At 37.0% G+C, this 21,195-nt stretch overlaps 1 protein-coding gene across 2 annotated transcripts in view; it reads left to right on the forward strand.

Annotated features, from left to right (window-relative positions):
• Nucleotides 1-21,195, forward strand: part of APOOL (apolipoprotein O like) — a 95,844-nt gene that overhangs the window by 18,812 nt on the left and 55,837 nt on the right. Inside the window, exon 2 of one of the 2 annotated variants that reach the window (XM_045473299.1) lies at nt 15,739-15,843. The exons of the other annotated variant lie outside the window; for it this stretch is intronic. Within the exon in view, the coding sequence (XP_045329255.1) occupies nt 15,739-15,843 (105 nt within the window). The remainder of the gene's footprint in view (nt 1-15,738; nt 15,844-21,195) is intronic. 2 annotated transcript variants of the gene reach the window in all.

A 21,195-nucleotide genomic window follows, 5' to 3' on the forward strand; every position in this document is an offset into this window, starting at 1 on the left:
ATTTTTGAAATTCCCTTTGTGGTCTCCATACTCAAGATGTTTAGTGTGGGTAAAGTGATTCTGGTCATATAATCTAGAGTATCATTTTAATATAAGGTAATTATTTGTTCATAATTTTCCTTGTGTTTTTAAGAGAAACAAAGTGGCAATATCTTATCTGTAGTATATTATACACTTGGATATTATCACTGAACTTAAGAGTTTTGCATTGTCAAAATTAGGAGGAACTTTGGATGTTTTATAGTGCAGCCTCCTGTCACACATGGGCAATCTGACACACAGTGAAGGGCAATTTACTTGTAAAAGATGTCATGGTGAGTTATTAGTAGAGCCCAGACTAGAAGCTAGCTTTTCCAATTCAGAGCCTGGTGTTATTTCCACTAAATCACTGTTGCCTCTCAGATCTTCATAAGTGAACAAATTAAACAGCGCTGCAGTGTACAAAGTTCTATTAAGCTGCTAATGGCTGTCCTAAATTATGATGACTAATCTCAACTTTTCCCAGCCCATGAAATGCTGGAAGTAGACACACCAAGTTCTTGAGCCAGATATTTAAAAGCATTTTACATTTGCAATATTGCAAGCACATTGAATTTTTTTACAAGCGTTGATTTGAACGTCTGTCTGTCTGGCGGTTTGCATGGGTTACTTGTTGCATAGTTATATTCTAATATGCCATTGTTTACTGCGGATTGTACCCACCCCCACAGTTGTCAAAAATATGGTTATTTTTTCTTTTGAGTGAAGTGGAAACGCATAGTCATTTTTTGAACTATATTGGTCAAAGGCCAAATGTTGCAGGTTGGAATGTTGTGAGGCTGAGATATAATGTAGGCCAGCCTGGTGACTGGAGGAATGAAAGGTAGTATTTTATTTCAGTTTCCTGCAGTAGTGCAACTCTTCTAGCTTGCCACAGCATTTGTTGACATGATTAGACTGACATTTAAAATGTACTGGTGATGCTTCAAAGGTGACAGATGCACAGCCATAAACTTATGAATTTCCCAGACCCATGTGTTTGATGTTTAAATTTGCATGTGTAACAGAGGGATCACCAATGTCAGGAAACTAATCTCAGCAACAAGTATATATTGTTCCTCTATTCCCAAGGAGTAAAACAGTCTACTTGGGGAGAATGTACTAACACCAGTGACTAATAAGAAGCTAAGGAAAATTGTTGGGAATAATGGGAAATAAGACTACCTATATAGATTACAGATAGATTATGGAGAGCCTGGAAAATACAGAATGGTTTTAAACAGTATGCTAGGCAAAAGGGGGACAGCTTATTTTCTTGAGCAGAGTAGTAGTCTGACTGACAAAAGGATGATATTAGTTTGACAGTGGTAATTACAGTTGGTTGAAATTAGATGAGAATGGAGTGGTGACCATTGGCCAGGAGATTGGTGATGATGATGATGATGATGGTAATAATTAATATATATGAGTGCTTTTCCTTTGCTTGTCCCTGTGTGATACATAGTATTACAATGTGTTAAAGTTGACACCCAGTCAAATCACTTCCCCAACGCCACACCACTAGTAAGTAGTAGAGCTCAAATTCAAATCTATGTCTAATTCTGAAGTCTGTCCTCTCTCCACTATCTTACCAACTAGGCAATAAAGGCCTGGTCTAGGTTGGTGGACCCTATAGCACTTTCTACCTACCTGTATTATAACACTCATCACTATGGGGTCTTTTTGTATTATATACTTGTTTTCTCTACTAGACTATGATTCTTTGAGGACATGGATCATATCTTTATCATTTAGTAACCCAGCACCTAAATTGTACAGTAGGCACTTGCAAATATTTGTTGAATGAAAGAATAAAGAGTAAAGAGTAAGAAAGAGATATAAACAAATTATTTTTGTAATTGAGTAACAGTAGAATATTAAAGTTGGTAATACTAGAATGCTTCCTTCTGTTCTTGCCTTTTACCAGTATTAGTAAACTCCCCTCATTTCAACTAAAAAACACTGTTGACAAATTATAATGAGATGTATCCTAAGTTTCATAGGAGTCTTTAAATTTTTTTTATTATGGAAAATTTCAAACATTTACAAAAGTATAGAGAATAATGTGAAATATAATAATATGATATAGCATAATATAACATAATACTTAATAATACATATTTAATATATGACTGTCACCCAGCTTCAATAATTATCAAGTCCTGGCAAATGTGGTTTCATGTATACCCCACCCCTGGATTATTTTGAAGTAGATCCCAGGCATATTTCATCTGTTAAAACAGTATATATCTTAAAAAACTGGAAATCTTTAAAAAATTATTACACATAAAAATGCCCTAATGCCATATATCTGGTCAATGTCAAAATGTCCCTGAATATGAGGTCAGCTGTGAAGATGATGTAGTAGGAGGACCCTAAGCTTGCCTTGATCAACAGATACCACTAGATAACATATCAGCATAAGTAACCTAGAAAATGGTATGACAATTGGCAGAACAAACTTCAGAGATACAGTTTAGAAGCAGCAGTTTGAAAAACACCAGGGGCATATGGGAGGTAGAGTTATTTCCTCACCTTAGAGCATGTCCCAGACAAGGATCACGGGGAGACCCCTCCAGGAACAAAGAAGATGTTAGGCACCATTTCCCTCCCATTGCCCCCAGCCATAAACAACAACCACCAGCAGGAATCAGAGCACCACTGACACTCCTTCCTTAACATCTTACACCAAGCCCTGCCACCCCCAACCTCCATGCTTCTGTGAATCCTCACTTCCCAGTCATATTTCCCTTAGTCACAGGGCTGCAAACCCCTCCCCCAGAAGATAGGGGCAAACCCTGCCAGTACCACATCTCCCGACCTGTGTGTTTTGTAGGACCTGAGTTCTAGGGGTGCAGGGGGCAGGTCTCATTTCAAAGCAGACCACTGCACACCATGTTAAAAAATGCCCAAACCTGCTGGGAACCTAACATTGCTCACAGTAGGCAGAGAGAACCTCTGCAGACAGCTAGACTGAAAGAAAAAGAGGCCAAGACTCAACAGCAGGGCACACACAACATGACTAGGACACAATCCCTGAAATGCTATGCCCTTGGGAACTGGGAACACTGCACTGCAGGGCACTACAGGATATCTTTTTCATAAGGCCATTACCTTCAAAAGCAAGAGACATAGCTGACTTTCCTAACATACAGAAACAGACAAAATGAGGAGACAGAGAAATATGTCCCAAATGAAAGAACAGAAAAAAACCATAGCAAGAGACCAGAGTGAAACAGATGTAAGTAATACGCTTGAGAGAGAATTTAAAGTAATGATTGTAAAGATATGTACTGGACTTGAGAAAAGAGTAGACAACATCAGTGAGGACTATAACAAAGAGATAAAAAAAAAAAGGAACCAATCAGAGATAAAGAACACAATAAAATTAAAAATACACCTGATGGAATAAATAGTAGGATAGAGGAAGCAGAGGAATGAGTTGATCTGGAAGACAAAGTAAAGGAAATTAATCAAGGTGACCAAAATAGAAGAAAAAAGAATTATTCAAAATGAGAATAAATTTGGGGAACTTTGTGACCCCATCAAACGTAATAACATCTGCATTATAGGGATCTCAGAAGAAGAGTGAGGAAAGGGGGCAGAAAATTGTTTTGAAGAAATAAGAGCTATAAACTTCCCTAATGTGGAGAAGGAACAGATACTTAGATCCAGGAGGCACAGAGATCCCGAACATAATCAGATGAAGGAGGACCACAACAAGACACATAGTAATTAAAATGCCAAAAAGTAGTGATAAAGAGAAGACAAGAAAACAGCAGCAGAGTAGGAGGACTCTAGGCTCCTCTTAACCCATGAACACAACTAGATAACTGTCAAATATCCTAAATACCCCAGAAACCAACTTGAGGACTGGCAGAAGAAACTTCACAACTAAAGGGAGAGAAGAGGCCACATCCAAGATGGTAGGAAGTGCAGAGACATGGTTTAGGGGAGAAACAGATCCTGGCTGCTGCAGAGGGGAGGGAGCTGAGGTGGAGAAGGGTGAAAGAGAGAGGAGCATATAGGGGATGCACAAGGAGAGTGTTTCCCCATAGCCACTGGCTTGAAAAATGAGAGGTGCTAATTTAATGAGTTTATGCAACCAGCAGAGCTTAAAGTCTGGATTTTTTTTTTTAAAGCCTGGATTTTTTAAAGGTCAGTGAGCTTGGTTGGGATAGAGCCTAGAGGACACTGTGCTGCTCCTGGAGAGAAGATAGGCAAACAACCCCAGGGACAGACCGCTTGGAAACAGTGATCTGCTGAAGAGTGCCTGGGGTACATATTGGGGATATTATTAACTCTTCACAGAGATGCCTCTCCTGGAACAAAGGAGCTAGCTGGCACCATTTCCCTCCCCTGCCCCTCAACATAAATAAAGACCAACCTGCAAACAGCACAGCACATACCCAGGCTGCCTAACTTGAACACACCAAGCCCCCCCCCCCCCGCCACAGTGCTCCGGTGGGTTTTCCCTTTTCAGTCACATTTGCTTCAATCCTAACGCAGCAGGCCTCTCCCCGCTAAGACCAGCACCAGCCCCTGCCCACACTGTGTATCCAACCAGAGATTTCTTCAGGATCTCAGTTCTGGTGGAGGTGTTGACAAGTCTTATTTCACAAGCAGGCCAGAACACATCTAGTTAAAACTCACCGCATTTAGGCCAGGGACCAAACACTGCCAAAAGCAGGCAAGGAGAGCCTCTGCAGATGAAGGGCCTGAAGGATAGAGCTGCCAGAATAGAACAGCAAAGTGCATGCAGCACACACTGGACACTTGCTGAAGTGCCAGGCCCTGGATACTGCATGATCTCTTTATAAAGGCATTAATCTAAGGAGCAGGATATAACTGGTTTTCTAACACAGAGAAGAAGGCAGAAACTTAGACAAAATGTAGACTTTATACCAAATGAAAGAATGGGATAAGGTCACAGAGATCTAAGCGAAACAGATATAAGTAACATGCTTAATGGAGAACTTAAAGCAATAATCATAAGTATATATACTGGACTTGAGAAAAGAATGTAAGCATCATGGAGACCATTACCACAGAGATAAAAGTTAAAAAAGAATCAGAGATGAAGAATGCAATAAACCAGATTAGAAATATACTTGATGCAATGAACAGTAGGCTGGAAGAAGCAGAGGAATGAATTAATGACCTAGAAGGCAACAAAATGGAAAGCAATGAGCCTGAACAAAAGAAAGGAATTTTGCAAAACAAGAATAGATGAAGGGAACTCAGTGACTTTACCAAACATAATAATATTTGTATTATAGGCGTCTCAGAAGAAGAAAAAGAAAAGGGAGCAAATTTTTTGAAGAGATAATACTGAAAACTTTCCTAATCTTGGGATGGAAACACACATCCAGACTTAAGAGGCACAGATAATTCCCAACAAAATCAACAAAAACAGGCTCACACAAAGACGTATTGTAATGAAATTTGCAAAACATAGTGATAAGGAAAATATCTGAAGGGGTGCCTGGGTGGCTCAGTCAGTTAAGTGTCTGACTCTTGGTTTCAGCCCAGGTCATGATCTCATGGTTTGTGAGACTAAGCCCCTTGTTGGGCTGCCCACTAACAGCATGGAGCCGGCTTGGGTTTCCCTCTCTTTCTGCCCCTCCCCACCCTCTCTTGAAATAAACATTTTTATTTTTTATTTTGTTTTTAAAAATTTTTTTAACATTTATTACTGTGACACAGAGAGACAGAACATGAGCATGGGAGGGGTGGAGACACGGGGAGACACATAATCTGAAGTAGGCTCCAGGCTTTGAGCTGTCAGCACACAGCCTCATGCTGGGCTCTAACTCACAAACTATGAGATCATGACCTGAGCCGAAGTCAGACGCTTAACCATCTGAGGCACCCAGGTGCCCCAAATAAATAAACATTTTTAAAAAAGAAAAAAATATTGTAAAAGCAGCAAGACAAAAGAAATCCTAATTTTACAAGGGAAAATCCATAACGCTAGCTGAAGATTTCTTAACAGAAACATGGCAAACCAGAAGGGAGTGGCATGAGGTATTCAAAGTGCTGAATGGGAAACATCTGCAGCAGAGAATACTTTATACAGGAAGGCTATCATTCAGAATAGAAGGAGTAAAAAATAGTTTTCCAGACAAAACTAAAAGAGTTTGTGATCACTGAACCAGCGTTGTAACAGATGTTAAGGGGGACTCTTTGGGTGGAAAGGAGAGACCGAAAGTGACAGTATTAGGGCAAGAAACAAAAAAGCAGTAAAACATTGAAGATGTAAACTTACATACAAACTTAATGGTATCCATATATTAAAAACCATTAATAAACATGCAAAGTATAAAGAGAAATCCTATTATATTACTGAAGAAAATCAGCAAAACATGAGAGAAATGCAAGGAAGGATCAGAGAAAATCTCCAGAAGCAAACACAAAACACGGAATAAAATTGCAATAAATACAAATCTATCAATAAGTACTTTGAATGTACATGGACTGAATGCTCCAATCAAAAGACATAGTGTGTCAGAATGTATAAAAAAACAAGGTCCATCGTTACTCTGCCTACAAAAGACTCATTATAGACCTAAAGCTACTTTCAGATTGGAAGTCAGGGGATGGAGAAATATTTATCATGCAAATGGATGTCAAATAAAAGCCACAATTGTAATATTTATATAGGACAAACTCAACTTTAAGGAAAAATTATAACAAGACACAATAACAAGACATAATAATGGGGACAGTCCAACAGGAATATAGAACAATTGTAAATATGTATGCATCCAAGATGGGAGCACTTAAATACATACAGCGATTAATAACAAAAGTTAAGGAACTAATTGATAGTAATATAATAACAGATAATGTGGGACTTTAACACCCCACTTACAACAATGAACAGGTCCTGCAAATAGAAAATCAACAAGGAAACTACGGCTTTGAGTATCGTACTGGACCAGATGGACTAGACAGACATATTCAGAACTTCCATCTTAAGATAGTGGAATGCACATTCTTTTCTAGTGCATATGGAACATTTTCCAGAATATACCACATATTATGTCACAAAAATGGACTCAACAAATACAGGAAGATTGAAGTCATGCCATGTACCTTTTCTGACCACAATGTTATGAAACTAGAAGTCAACAACAAGAAATAACTTGGAAAGAACACAAATATTTGGAGGTTAAATAACATACTACTAAAGAATGAATGAGTCAACCAGGAAATAAAAGAAGAAATAAAAAAATATATGGGAACAACTGAAAATGAAAACACAACTACCAAAATGTTTAGGATGCAGCAACAAGTGGTGCTAAGGGAAGTATCAGTAATATAGGCCAATGTCAAGAAACAGGAACAATCTCAGGTAAAGAACCTTACCTACACCTAAAGGAACTTGTAGAAGAACAACAAAAAAAGCCTAAGGCCAGTAGAAGAAGGGAAATAATAAACATTAGAGCAGAAATAAATGATACAGAAACTGAGAAAACAATAGAACAAGTCAATGAAACCAGGAACCCATTCTTTGAAAAAATTAATTAAATTGATAACCCCCTAGCCAGATTTATCAAAAAGTAAAGGTAAAGGATCCAGATAAATAAAATCGTGAATGAAAGTGGAGAAATAACAACCAACAACACAGAAATACAAATAATAAGAGAATACTATGAAAAACTATATGGCAAAAAATTGGACAACCTAGAAGAAATGGATAAATTCCTAGAAGCATATCAACTACCAACATTGAAACAGAACAAATAGAAAATTTGAGCAGACACAGCACCAGCAAGAAATTGAATTAGTAATGAAGAATCTCCCAACAAACAATAGTCCAGGAGCAGATGGCTTCACAGGTAAATTCTACCAAACATGTAAAGAAGAGTTAATACTTATTCTCAAAATATTCCAAAAAATAGGAAAAAAAAAAAAACAGAAAAATTACAAATTCATTCTATGAGGACAGCATTTCCCTGATAAGAAAATCAGATAAATACACCACTGAAAAAGACAACTGCAGGTCAGTATCTCTGACAAACATGGATTAAAAAATCCTCAACAAAGTACTAGCAATTGATTCCTGCCTGCATTAAAAAAAATCATTCAGCACAATAAAGTGGGATTTATTCTTGGATTGCAAGGGTGATTTAAAGTTTGCAAATCAATCAGTGTGATACACCATATTAATAAAGGATAAGAACCATGTGATCATTTCAATAGATGCAGAAAAATCATTTGACAAAGTACATCCATACATAATAAAAACCGTAAACAAAGTAGGTTTACAGGAATATACCTCAACATAATAAAGGCCATGTACTAAAAACCCACAGCTAATATCATTCTCAATGGGGAGAATACTGAGAGCATTTCCCCAAAGATCAGGAACAAGACAGCAATGTATACTCTCACCACTGTTATTGAATATAGTACTGGGAGTGCTAGTCATAACAATCAGCAAAAAGAAAAGGCATTCAGATCAGCAAGGAAGAAGTAAAAGCTTTACTATTTGCAGGTGACATAGTATTATTATGCAAATAATCTGATAGACTCCACCAAAAATCTGCTAAATCTGATGAAAGAATCCATTAAGTTTGCAAGATATAAAATCAAAGTATAGAAATCTGTTCCATTTCTATACACCAATAATGAAGTAGCAGAAAGAGATATCAAGGAATGAATCCCATTTACAATTGCATCAAAAACAATAAGATACTTTAGAGTAAATTTAATTAAAGAGGTGAAAGACCTATTCTCTGAAACTATGAAACACTGAAGAAAGAAATTGAAGGACACGGAGAAATGGGAAGACATTCCATGCTCATGAACTGAAAGAACAAATATTGTTAAAATGTCTATACTAGCCAAAGCAATCTGTACATTTAATGCAATCCCTATCAAACTACCACCAGCATTTTTCACAAACCTAGAACAAATAATCCTAAAATTTGTTTGAACTCACAAAAGACACTGAATAGCCAAAGCAGTCTTGAAAAAGAGAAGCAAAGTTGGAAGCATCACACTTGTAGTCTTCAGGATATATTACAGTGTTTTAATGGTCAAAATAGTATGGTACTGGCATAAAAATAGACACAGACAATGGAATAGAAAGGAAATCCAGAAATGAACCCACAAATACATGGTTAATTAATCTTTGACAAAGCAGGAAGGAATATCCAATTGGAAAAAGACATTCTCTTCAACAAGTGTATTGGGAAAACTGGATGGCAACATGCACAAGTATTGGACCACTTTCTTATATCATACACAAAAACAAATTAAAAATGGATTAACAACCTAAATGTAAGATCTGAAACTATAAAAATCCTAGAAGAGAACACAGGCTTTGACATCGGCTAGAGCAACTTCTTTCTAGGTTTGTCTCTTGAGGCAAGGGAAACAAAAGCAAAAATAAACTTTTGTGACTTCATCAAAATAAAAATCTTTTGCACAGTGAAGGAAACAGCAAAACTGAAAGGCAGCTTATGGAATAGAAGATATTTGCAAATGATAGATTGGATAAAGAGTATCCAAAATACATAAAGAGCTCAACAGCCTAAAAACAAAACATCCAATTAAAATGGGCAGAAGACATTCATAGACATTTTTCCAAAGAAGACATACAGAGGGCCAAAGACACATAAAAGATGTTCATTATCACTGATGTTCAGAGAAACCTGAATGAAAACTACAATGAGTTATCACCTCACACTTGTCAGAAGGGGTAAAATCCAAGACATAAAGGTTAGTGAGGGTGTGGAGATAAAGGAACCCTCTTGCACTCTTTGTGGGAATTCAAACTGGTGCAGCCACTGTGCAAAATGGTATGGATGTTTTTCAGCTCATTAAAAATAGAAGTAACCCTATGATCCAGTAATTGCATTACTGGGTATTCACACAAAAAATACAAAAATACTAATTCAAGGGGTTACATGCACTTCTCTGTTTATTTGCAGCATTATTACAATATGCAAACTATGGAAGCAGCCCATGTCCATCAGTAGATGAATGGATAAAGAAAATATGTCTATATATAAATGTATACATGTAAATGTGTATATATATGTTTATATACACATATATATACAATGTAAACATATATATATATACACACATACACACACAGTGGAATATTTTTCAGCCATGGAAAATAATGGAACCTTGCCATTTGCAAGAACATGAACAGAGCTAAAGTGTATAATGCTAAGTGAGATAAGTCAGTCAGAGAAAGAAAGACAAGTACCATTTGATGTTACTCATATGAGGAATTTAAGAAATAAAACAAATGAATGAAGGAAAAATAGACCCAGAAACAGACCATTAACTAAGAACAAACTGGTGGTTACCAGATGGGAGGTGGATGGGCAATGGGTGAACTTCACAGTGGTTATTAAAGATTACATTTAAGAGGTGTCGGGGTGGCTCAGCCAAGTTAAGCATCTGACTTCAGCTCAAGTCATGATCTTGCAGTTTGTGAGTTCAAGCCCTGCATTGGGCTCTCAGTGCAGAGCCCACTTCAGATCCTCTGTCTCCCTCTCCCTGTGTCCTTCCCTCACTTGTGCACTCTCTCTCAAAAATAAACATTACAGAAAGAGTACATTAAAAAAATCCCTGAATTTGTCATAAGTTTTTGAAGTTTCATTTTTTAATTCTCATTCCAAATAGTATCCACATATTGGAATTTATTATTTTTAAGTTTCTCAAGTCTTTCACTCCATTTTGCTTTGTTTATTTATTGAGGAAATCAGGTTATGTCATTTGCCCTATAGAGTTTCTGAATTCTTGAAAATTTTTTAATGAATTCCTAGGGTGTCTGTTTCACTGTCTTTATCTTATGTATCAAGGTAGTATAGGGCAGCTAACTGATAATTCGTATTTAAATTGAGAGCTGGAAGATTTTGCTTTAACTTCATTAATCTTTATCCCCTACTAAAAATCTCAGTCTTTCAAATACCAGCATACTCTAATTGTATTATTCTACAAAACACACCTAGCAGTTTCATAATAAAATGACATCACTACTACCAACAATACGATTAGAAACATTATGAAACACATTACTAAGAAGTTTTAAATTTTTTGTTGTTTTTACATTTGTATTTTTTGCTGTTCTCTCTGTCCTTTGGGTATATTGCCCATTAGGAATGGACAATCAGGGGTGCCTGGGTGGCTCAGTTGGTTGGGTGGACAACTTCGGGTCAGGTCATGATCTCATGGCTCATGAGTTCGAGCCCCACGTAGGGCTCTATGCTGACCTCTTGGAGCCTGGAGCCTGCTTCGGATTCTGTGTCTCCCTGTCTCTCTGCCCCTCCCCTGCTCACATTCTTGTCTCTCTCTGTCCCAAAGGTAAATAAACATTAAAAAAAAAAAGGAATGAACAATTAATTGCATGGTTGTAGGTACACTATGAATTGTTCTTCTCTGTGCTCATTACCTTTACATGGTTTATTTCATTTTCCTTTTAATTTTTAAGGCTTACCTTTTTAACTTTACATTTTTAAATTGAAAAAAATTTATACTTTTCACAGGACTCTTTAGTAAAAAAAAGTCCTTTGCTACATGGTGATACATTTCTAAAGCAGAACTAATAATTAGGGACTGTTTTTATGTTAGACTATAATTAATGCTGTTTATTACAAAATAGCTAACACAATTTCTTATAGAAGAGAGCTTTAAATTTTAATTCTATTAGTAAAGAAGAGGAAACCCCTATGTTTATGTTCCAAGTGAAGTTGGATAAGGCACTATTTTACCATATTATTTCAGCTGTCATATTGTGACCTGGTAGGTGTCCCTTCTGTGATCCAATTGGTCTTATATTTTTTTCACATTTTTTGGTGATGCTGGTATTTAAAATAGTTCTCATGCATAGTGCACAAGTTTATCTTGTGTTTTTAAGTGCAAGAAATATGATATTCCTTATAGAGAAAATATGTGTGTTCAATATACTTTGTTTAAGAATGAGTTATAGTGCTGTTGGCCATAAGTTTAATGTTAATGAGTTAACAATGTGTATTAAATAAGGTGTTTTTATTTTTTTAAATCCTTTTTTAGAACTAAGGTGTTTTTAAATGGAAACACGTATATCAGGGCACCTGCGTGGCTCAGTCGGTTGAGTGTCTGACTTCAGCTCAGGTTATGATCTCACAGCTCATGAGTTCAAGCCCAGCATCAGGCTCTGTGCTGACAGCTTGGAGCCTGGAGCCTGCTTTGGATTCTGTGCCTCCCTCTCTCTCTGCCCCAACCCACTCGCATTCTGTCTCTGTCTCTCTCAAAAATAAATAAACATTAAACAAAATTTAAATGGAAACATGTATAAATCAAGGTTACATATTGGTCAGCTGATGAAAACATAACCAGAGGCTTGCAAGAAATTAAGTGTTTATTTTCCCTAGGAGCAGTGTTTCAGTATTCCTTAAATAAATTTTCACAGCTACTTTGTGAATTGCAACTACTGCAAATAATGACAATCAACTATAGTTTGATTACAGAAGTGTTTGGAAGGTTTGTGTCTTATATGGGAGTTATCCTGATGCTCATCTTCAGTCTTGGTTTTTGTAAATCTCTTTTACAATAGAATTTTGTCCTAAAACCTGTTAACTTCTGGAGGAAGCCAGTTTTTATCTCTCATTAATTTTAAACAAGTCATTTATAATTTTGAATTGACAAATCATTATTTTGAAGTTACAAATAATTTTAAGTCATTATTTTGAAGTTACAAATAATTTTAATGCAAGGTCTTACCTTGTGAAAAGTACGATTGGCTTTGTTCAATTTTAATGCTCTTTAACAGCTTTATTAGCTTGTATGTTTGCATACTACAAACTCTAATACTTTTTGAATATCTTGTTTGATTTTCTAAATCAGGAATTGACATTTTTTTTCTATAAAGGATTAGTAAGTTTTTAGACTGTACAGAACATAAGGCCACATATCCTTCTTTGTTTTTTGTTTATTTTTATTTTCATAAATCTTTACATATTAATAGAAAAATTTAGTTCAGAGACCAGGCCAGATTTAGCCAAGAGTGGTAGTTTGCCAATTCCTATTCTAAATTTTTCACTGTGGTATGCAGTCAGCTGCCTCTCTTTGGGTAGGGATCCCTTCTTCATCAGTATAACCTGTTTTTGAAAAGCCTGAATATGCCAATGTGCTATTTTCTTTGGACCAAAATCTTGGCCTTTTTTGTTTAGAGACAACAAATATGCTATATTTTATTGTTATTATGTTTCTCAACCAGAGCCTGATAAACATCAAATACATGGAGGAAGAAAAATGAAGTGTAAGCACAGCCACTTAACATCTTCGTCCAGGGAGGAAAGATTGAGGAGCAAAAATTAATTGCCCATTTACCAAAGACAAATCAGTTTTACATTATACATATAATGTTTATGATTACCATAAAAAGAAAGGCATTCCCATGTTTTTCAGATATATAACCTGGGACATAAGCATAGTACTGTCCAGTAGGAATTTCTTCAATGATGGAATTACTGTGTATCTGTGCTGTACAGTACACTGTTGAGCATGTGAAATGGGGCTAATATGACTAAGGAAATAAATTTAACATTTTACTTACTTTATTTTAATTTAAATAACCACAAGCAGCTAATAGTTACCATATTGTGCAGCATAACTCTAAGAGCTTAAGTAACTTGTCCAGATTTAGACAGTTCCACAACTGGAATTCAAAACCAGGCCTGTGTAACTCCTAAGCTCATGTTTTTTCCATTATACCACACTGCCTCATAAATAAAAGGTGGATTGACCCTACCCTACTGAGTAGAAAATGTAGTAAATGCATATTTACGTAGGCATTTTTCAAGATATATTAACTTTTTAGGCCACTAGTTTAGTTAATCTAGACTCTGGAGCACTAGATCATAAATATCAAACAATATGAACATATTTTATAGTTTATATAAAATAGTTTTATGTTATTGTATTATGCAAAGTAAGATAAATACACTCTGAGAAGATTTGGGTATTGAAAAATATTTAGGTATTAACTTACTTCAAAAGTGGTGTGTTTTTTTTTTTTTTTGTATCTAAGGAATAAGGTCTAACCAGGTGTTTTAAAATAGTTTTTAAGTGTAAGAATTGACATTCTTTAATCACTTCAGATATATTAACAAGATTTCTCAGGTGCATGGGAGAGAGCATCATTGATTACATCAGCTTTAATATTTTTTTGCTGAAAAATGACACAGATATGATGTAGAAATCTTATTTCATTAGTGGATACCAAATGTAAAAAATCAAAAGTAATGTCTTTTGGGAAGGCAGGCCTAGATAAATTATTCTGTGATGCTGGCATATGTACCAAAGGGAAGCTTAAAGGAAAAAAACAGTGAACAAATCTTTATCAGTTTTGAGTCTTCATTTTACCCTGTGTTTCTGGAGTCTCAATCTAAATCAGAGTTATGCCTGGCTCAAACAAGAAATTGCCTAACTAGTTTCAGTAGCTTCCCTTATTCTGCTCAGAAATATTGAAAACTGTGTTAGAAATGAAGTTTAGGGGCGCCTGGGTGGCGCAGTCGGTTAAGCGTCCGACTTCAGCCAGGTCACGATCTCACGGTCCATGAGTTCGAGCCCCACGTCGGGCTCTGGGCTGATGGCTCAGAGCCTGGAGCCTGTTTCCGATTCTGTGTCTCCCTCTCTCTCTGCCCCTCCCCCGTTCATGCTCTGTCTCTCTCTGTCCCAAAAATAAATAAACGTTGAAAAAAAAAATTAAAAAAAAAAAAAAAGAAATGAAGTTTAGACACTATCACTGTTGTCAGAGAACATGTAAAATTCTTTGGCTAGTATTTGTTCCAGTTCTTGTACAATTTCACTTGTGTGTAATCAAGAGACCTCTTTCCTCTGGATGTCCTCTGTCAATTTCATCAAACCTCCTTTCCTATGTAAAACTTTAACAGTATTTGTTCCCTGGAAAGCTTTTCATTTGGCCTTGAACACATAATCTTTAGGAATTATTTTGGTACCTGAATGAACACTGGAGCACTTTGTTCTAAGAGCCAGTGATTTTCCTGCATTCTTATTTCAAATCAAGCTATATCTGAAACAGAGGTCACTTTTGGCTTTAGATTAAGCACAAGACAAAGAAAGAGCAATGTGTTGAGAAGTTAGGAAAAAGGATTTGTAATGGTAAGAAATAACTTTTATAAATAAGTTGTATTTCAAGATACAGCTTGAATCACCTAGTACTCCTTATCACCCTAGTCTTTTACTTTCTCCATAGAATTTATCATTTTGTATTTTGTAGTATATCATTTATTTATTGTGTTTATTGCCTGTTTGTGCTCCACTAGAATGTCAGCTCCATAAGAGCAAGAATCTTTGTTTTTTTTACTGATAATATCCTAGGCATGGAGGGTGTGGTCTGATAGTATTTCCTGAGCATGGTCTGACACTTATTTGTAGACTGAATGAATACCATGATCTTTTCTACTTCATCACTCAGATTTTGTATTCACTTCTTAATAATTATTTTATTGATATATTCTACATGAAGTACACAGTTAAAAAATTAATAAAAATAATATTTTACCATCTAGTATGGTAAGAGAATTTTAGGAATTATATTCTAAAAGTGTATGAAGCAATTTGGAGTGCTTGAGTTTTTACTACTTCAAATGAAACCCATTAGTGTTCTAGGATACCAAATTTATCAGGAAATGGAAGATGAGGAGCTCTTTAATTAAAAATATGTTTTTGATATATCTTTCTCAGATGGGAAAACTGATAACCATACCTGCAGGTCTGATGTGTGCATCTATAAGTGTACATGCAGCCAAAGAAGAAGAATTGAAAAAGCATCTAGTAAAACCAGAGCAGGTAATTTGCCTACAAAAGTTTGTGAATTTTGTGTAACATAAATATGCCAAAGCCATGAGTGTTTTTTTTGAGTTATATCCATTCATCAAAAATATATCTTTAATGAAAATGTTAAGCACGTTTTAGAAGTTGAAAGAGGGGCACATAGGTGGCTTAGTCAGTTAAGCATCTGACTTTGGCTCAGGTCATGATTTCGCAGTTCATGAGTTCAAGCCCCACATCGGGCTCTGTGCTGACAGCTTGGAGTCTGGAGCCTGCTTCAGATTCTGTGTCTCCCTCTCTCTCTTCCCCTTGCCTGCTGACACTCTCTCTCTCTCTCTCTCTCTCTCTCTCTTTCTCTCTCAAAAATAAATATACATTAAAAAATATAAAAAGGAAGTTGAAAGAAATAGTTATAGGGTGTATCAAAATAAATACTGTATTTATTATATTTAAATCAAACATCTAGGAGGAGATTCAGATAGTGGAGGAGTAGGGTGACCCAGGCTTGCCTTGTCCCTTGAAAACAGCTAGATAAATATCAAATCATTCTGATCACCCAAGAAATAGATCGGAGGCCTGAGCGAACAAACTGCACAACTAGAGATAAGAAAAACTGCCACATTATGGAAGGTAGGAATTGCAGAGAGTTGATTTGGAGGATAAAAGAGCTGTGGGCATTGAGGAGGGGAGGGAGCCCTGATCATGACAGAGGAGTGAGAATGAGAGAGAATGTGAGGAGAGAGAGCGACAGAGAGAGAAAGAGTGAAAACACGTACAAATGATTGCATGACAAAAACCTCTTGCCAAAACCCACTGACTTGGAAAAGGAGAGAGGCTAAATACCATAAGTTTTTGTAAGCAATGGAGTGCAGAGTCTGAAGTTTTGGAGGTCTGTCCCATTGCCAGTGTCCTCTGGTGGGCATAGCAGTGCTCTGGTGGGGAAGGAGGGCAAAAAACCAGGAGCAGGAAGGGTGGCCTGAGGATCCCCAGGGTTGCACGAGGAGAAGCACTTCCCTTTCTTGTAGTGCATTTGGGAGAGGTGGCATGGCCTCTCCAGGGACAAAAGACATGGCAGGCACCATTGAGTGTCCCCGTTCACTAACATAGAAACAGGGATGCCAGGTGAGTGTGGCAAGCCTTTGTGTGGGCTTCTTGCTTCTCTTTACTATAAACTCAGAGCCGCTATGCAGTCATGTAACTGTTTTCTGGGACAAGCTGATGTCCTGCCACAGTGCAGTGAGACCCTCCCCCTGAGGATCTGCACAGGTCTGTGCCACTAGGATCTCTTGGATTTGGAGTTTTGAAAAACCAGCTGCATGCCTGAGATAAAACACAGGAGTGCTGTGCCAGCTTGCAGGCAGACAGCTCAGATGCAGGCAGGGTGAAGGCAGTGATCTGAGAGAAGCCTGGGATACAGGAGTGGTGATCATTTCCTCTTCTCTGAGGCCTTCCTCAGAGGTAAGGAAAAAGTGCAGGTAAATCTCTCCTAGGACAAGTCTGCCTGAGAATCCGGGCCCCATCCCCATCCCCAGACAACCAGCACAAACCCCTTGTGTGTACCAAATCTAGTGATCATAAAGTGCTACAAAGCTTAAGCCCTAGGGGAAATAGGATCTAACTTCCTTTGCTTTTATTAATCTTTTTGTATGGGATACAGAATAATTTATTTTATTTATTTAAAAAAAATTAATTTAATTTTATTATTTTACCTTTTTTGGATCTAGCTTCTTTTAACAAGCAGACCAAAACACCTAGGACGTAGCTTCTTTTATAAAAAATTTTTAGGGCGCCTGGGTGGCGCAGTCGGTTAAGCGTCCGACTTCAGCCAGGTCACGATCTCGCGGTCCGGGAGTTCGAGCCCCATGTCGGGCTCTGGGCTGATGGCTCAGAGCCTGGAGCCTGTTTCCGATTCTGTGTCTCCCTCTCTCTCTGCCCCTCCCCCATTCATGCTCTGTCTCTCTCTGTCCCAAAAATAAATAAACGTTGAAAAAAAAATTTTTTTTAACATTTTAATTTATTTTTGAGAGACGTAGACAGAGCATGAGTGGGGGAGGGGCAGAGAGAGAGGGAGGCATGGAACCCGAAGCATGCTCCAGGCTCTGAGCTGTCAGCACAGAGCCCAATGATGGGGCTCGAACACAAGAACCATGAGACCATGACCTGAGCTGAAGTCGGATGTTTAACCAACTGAGCCACTCAGGTGTCCCAATAATAGGCTTTTTTAACAATCATACAAAAAAGCAGTGATCCAGACAAAAATGACAAGATGGAGGACTTCACCCCAAGAGAAAGAACAGGAAATCACAGCCAGGTATTTAATCGATATAGATACAAGTAAGATGTCTGAACCAAACTTTAAATCAATAATCATAAGGACACTAGCTGAGATTGAAAAAATAATAGAAGGCACTAGTGAATTCCTTACTGCAGAGATAAAAGAACTAAAACTACTCAGGCTGAAATAAAAAAATGCTGTAACCAAGATGCAAAACCAAATATATACAGGCATTGAGGATGGATGAAGCAGAGGAACCAATCAGTGATATAGAAGATAAAATTATGGGAAGAAACTGAAGCCAAAATAAAGAGGGAAAGAAAGGTATTGGATTACAAATATATATAGAACTCAATACCTCCTTAAAGCATAATAATATTTGTATCATAGGCATCTCAGAAGAAGAGAAAGAGAAAGGGGCAGAAGCTTTATTTGAGGAAATTTTGGCTGAAAACATCCCTAATCTGAGGAAGTAAATAGGCATCAAAATCCAAGATGCACAGAGAACTCTGATTAATTCAACAAAGCTGACTATAAACAAGATATATCATAGTCAAATTCACAAAATACATAGATAAGGAAAGGAAAGAATCCTGAAAGTAGTAAGGGGAAAAAGTCCTTAACCTACAAAGAAAGACATCAGGTTCCCAACATATCTTTGTAGAGAAACTTGGCAGGCCAGAAGGGAGTAGTATGATATATTCAATGTGCTGAATGGGAAAAATATGCAGCCAAGAATACTTTATCCGGCAGGCTGTCATTCAGAATAGAAGCAGAGATAGTTTCCCAGACAAAACAAAAGGAGTTTGTGACCACTAAAAAAATCCTATAAGAAATATTAAAGGGGCTCTTTTGGTGGGGGGGATAAACCAAAAGCAGCAACCACTATAAAAGAACAGAGAACATCGTCAGAGACACCAATTTCAGGTAACACAATGGCACTAAATTCATATCTATCAGTAATTACTCTGAATATAAATGGACTAAATGCTCTTATCAAAACACATAATCAGAACAGATACAAAAAAAAAAAACAATGCAGGGGTGCCTGGGTGGCTTGGTAGGTTAAGCGTTTGACTCTTGATTTCAGCTCAGGTCATGATCTCATGGTTTTGAGTTCGAGCCCTGTGTTTGGCTTTTTGATGATTCCAAATGAGACAAAGTCCCTGCTGAAAAGGAGATTTACAGGCTAATATCCCTGATGAACATGGATGCAGCATTTCTCAATAAGATACTATCAAATTGAATCCCAACAGTACGTTAGAAGAATCATTCACCACGATCATCTGGGATTTATTCCTGGGCTACACAAACAGTGTGATATACTGTATTAATAAAATAAAGGGTAAGAACCATATGATTCAATAGATGCAGAAAAAGCATTTGACAAAATACAACATCCATTCTTGATAAAAACCCTCAACCAAGTAGATATAGATTGAACCTAACTCATCATCATAAAAATTATATATGAAAGACCCACAGCTAATATCATCCCCAATGGGGAAAAACAGAGCTTTTCCTCTAAGGTCAGGAACAAGACATGGATGTCCACTCATTATTTTTAATATAGTACTGGAACTCTTAGCCTCAGCAATCAGACAACAAAAAGAAATTACATCCAAATCAGCAAAGAAGAAGTCAAACTTTCACTGTTTGCAAATGATATGATACTCTATGTAGAAAACCTGAAATACTCCAAAAAATTGCCATCACTAACACATGAATTTAGCAAAGTTGCAGGAAAAGAAATCAACATACAGAAATATGGTGCATTTCTATTTACCAATAATGAAGCAGCAGAAAAAGAAATGAAGGAATAACCCCATTGACAGTTGCAGTAAAAACAATAATAGACCTAGGAAAAAACATACTCAAAGTGGTAAAAGATCTGTACTCCGAAAACTATAGAATGGTTATGAAGGAAATTGAAGAGGACACATAGAAATGGCATACTTTCCATGCTCATGGATTAGAAGAATAAACATTGTTAAAATGTCTATAATAACCAAAACAACTTAAACATTTACTGCAACCCCTATCAAAATACACCAGAATTATTCTCAGAGCTAGAACAATCTTAAAATTTTCATGGAACCATAAAAGACTCTGAATAACCAAAGCAATCCTGAAAAAAAAGCAAAGCTGGAGACACCACAATTTCAGACATCAAGCTGAATTACAGAGCTGTAGTCATCAAGACAGTATGGTAGTGGCACAAAACTAGATATGTAGATCAATGGAACAGAATGGAAAACCCAGAAATGGACCCACATTTATATGGTCAACTAATCTTCGATAAAGCAGGAATGAATATCTGATGGAAAAGACAGTTTCTTCAACAAATGGTGTTGGGAAAACTGGGCATTGACACGCAGAGAATGACCACTTTCTTACACCATATACAAACATAAATTCTAAATGGATGAAAGACCTAAATGTGAGACAGGAAACCATCAAACTCCAATGAGATAACACAGGCAGCCACCTCTCTGACCTTGGCCAGAGTATCTTACTAGACATGTCAGTGGAGGAAAGGTAAACAAAAGTAGACATGAACTATTGGGATCTCATCAAGATAAAAAGCTTCTTCACAGTGAAGTAAACAATCAACAAAACTAAAAGGCAGCCCATGGAATGGGGGAAGATGTTTGCAAATGACTTATCAGGTAAAGGGTTAGTATGCAAAATCTATAAAGTACTTATCAAACTCAACACCCAAAAAAACAATCCAGTGAAGAAATGTGCAAAAGACATGAATAGACACTTCTCCAAAGAAGACTTCCAGGTGGCTAACAGTCATATGAAAAGATCGTCATCATTCATCATCAGGGAAATACCAGTCAAAACCACAATAAGATACCACCTCACACCTTTCACCATGGCTACAATTGACAACACAGGAAACGAGATGTTGGCAAGATTGTGGCAAATGGGGAACCCTCTTATACTGTGGTAGGAATTCATACTGGTTCAGCCACAGTATGGAATTTCCTCAAAAAGTTAAAACTACCCTATGACCCAGAAATTGCACTACTAGGTATTTATCCAAAAGATACAAAAATACTAATTCATGGCAACATGCACCCTGATTT

Source organism: Leopardus geoffroyi, chromosome X (genome assembly GCF_018350155.1).
Source record: "Leopardus geoffroyi isolate Oge1 chromosome X, O.geoffroyi_Oge1_pat1.0, whole genome shotgun sequence".
NCBI classification, from domain to species: domain Eukaryota; kingdom Metazoa; phylum Chordata; class Mammalia; order Carnivora; family Felidae; genus Leopardus; species Leopardus geoffroyi.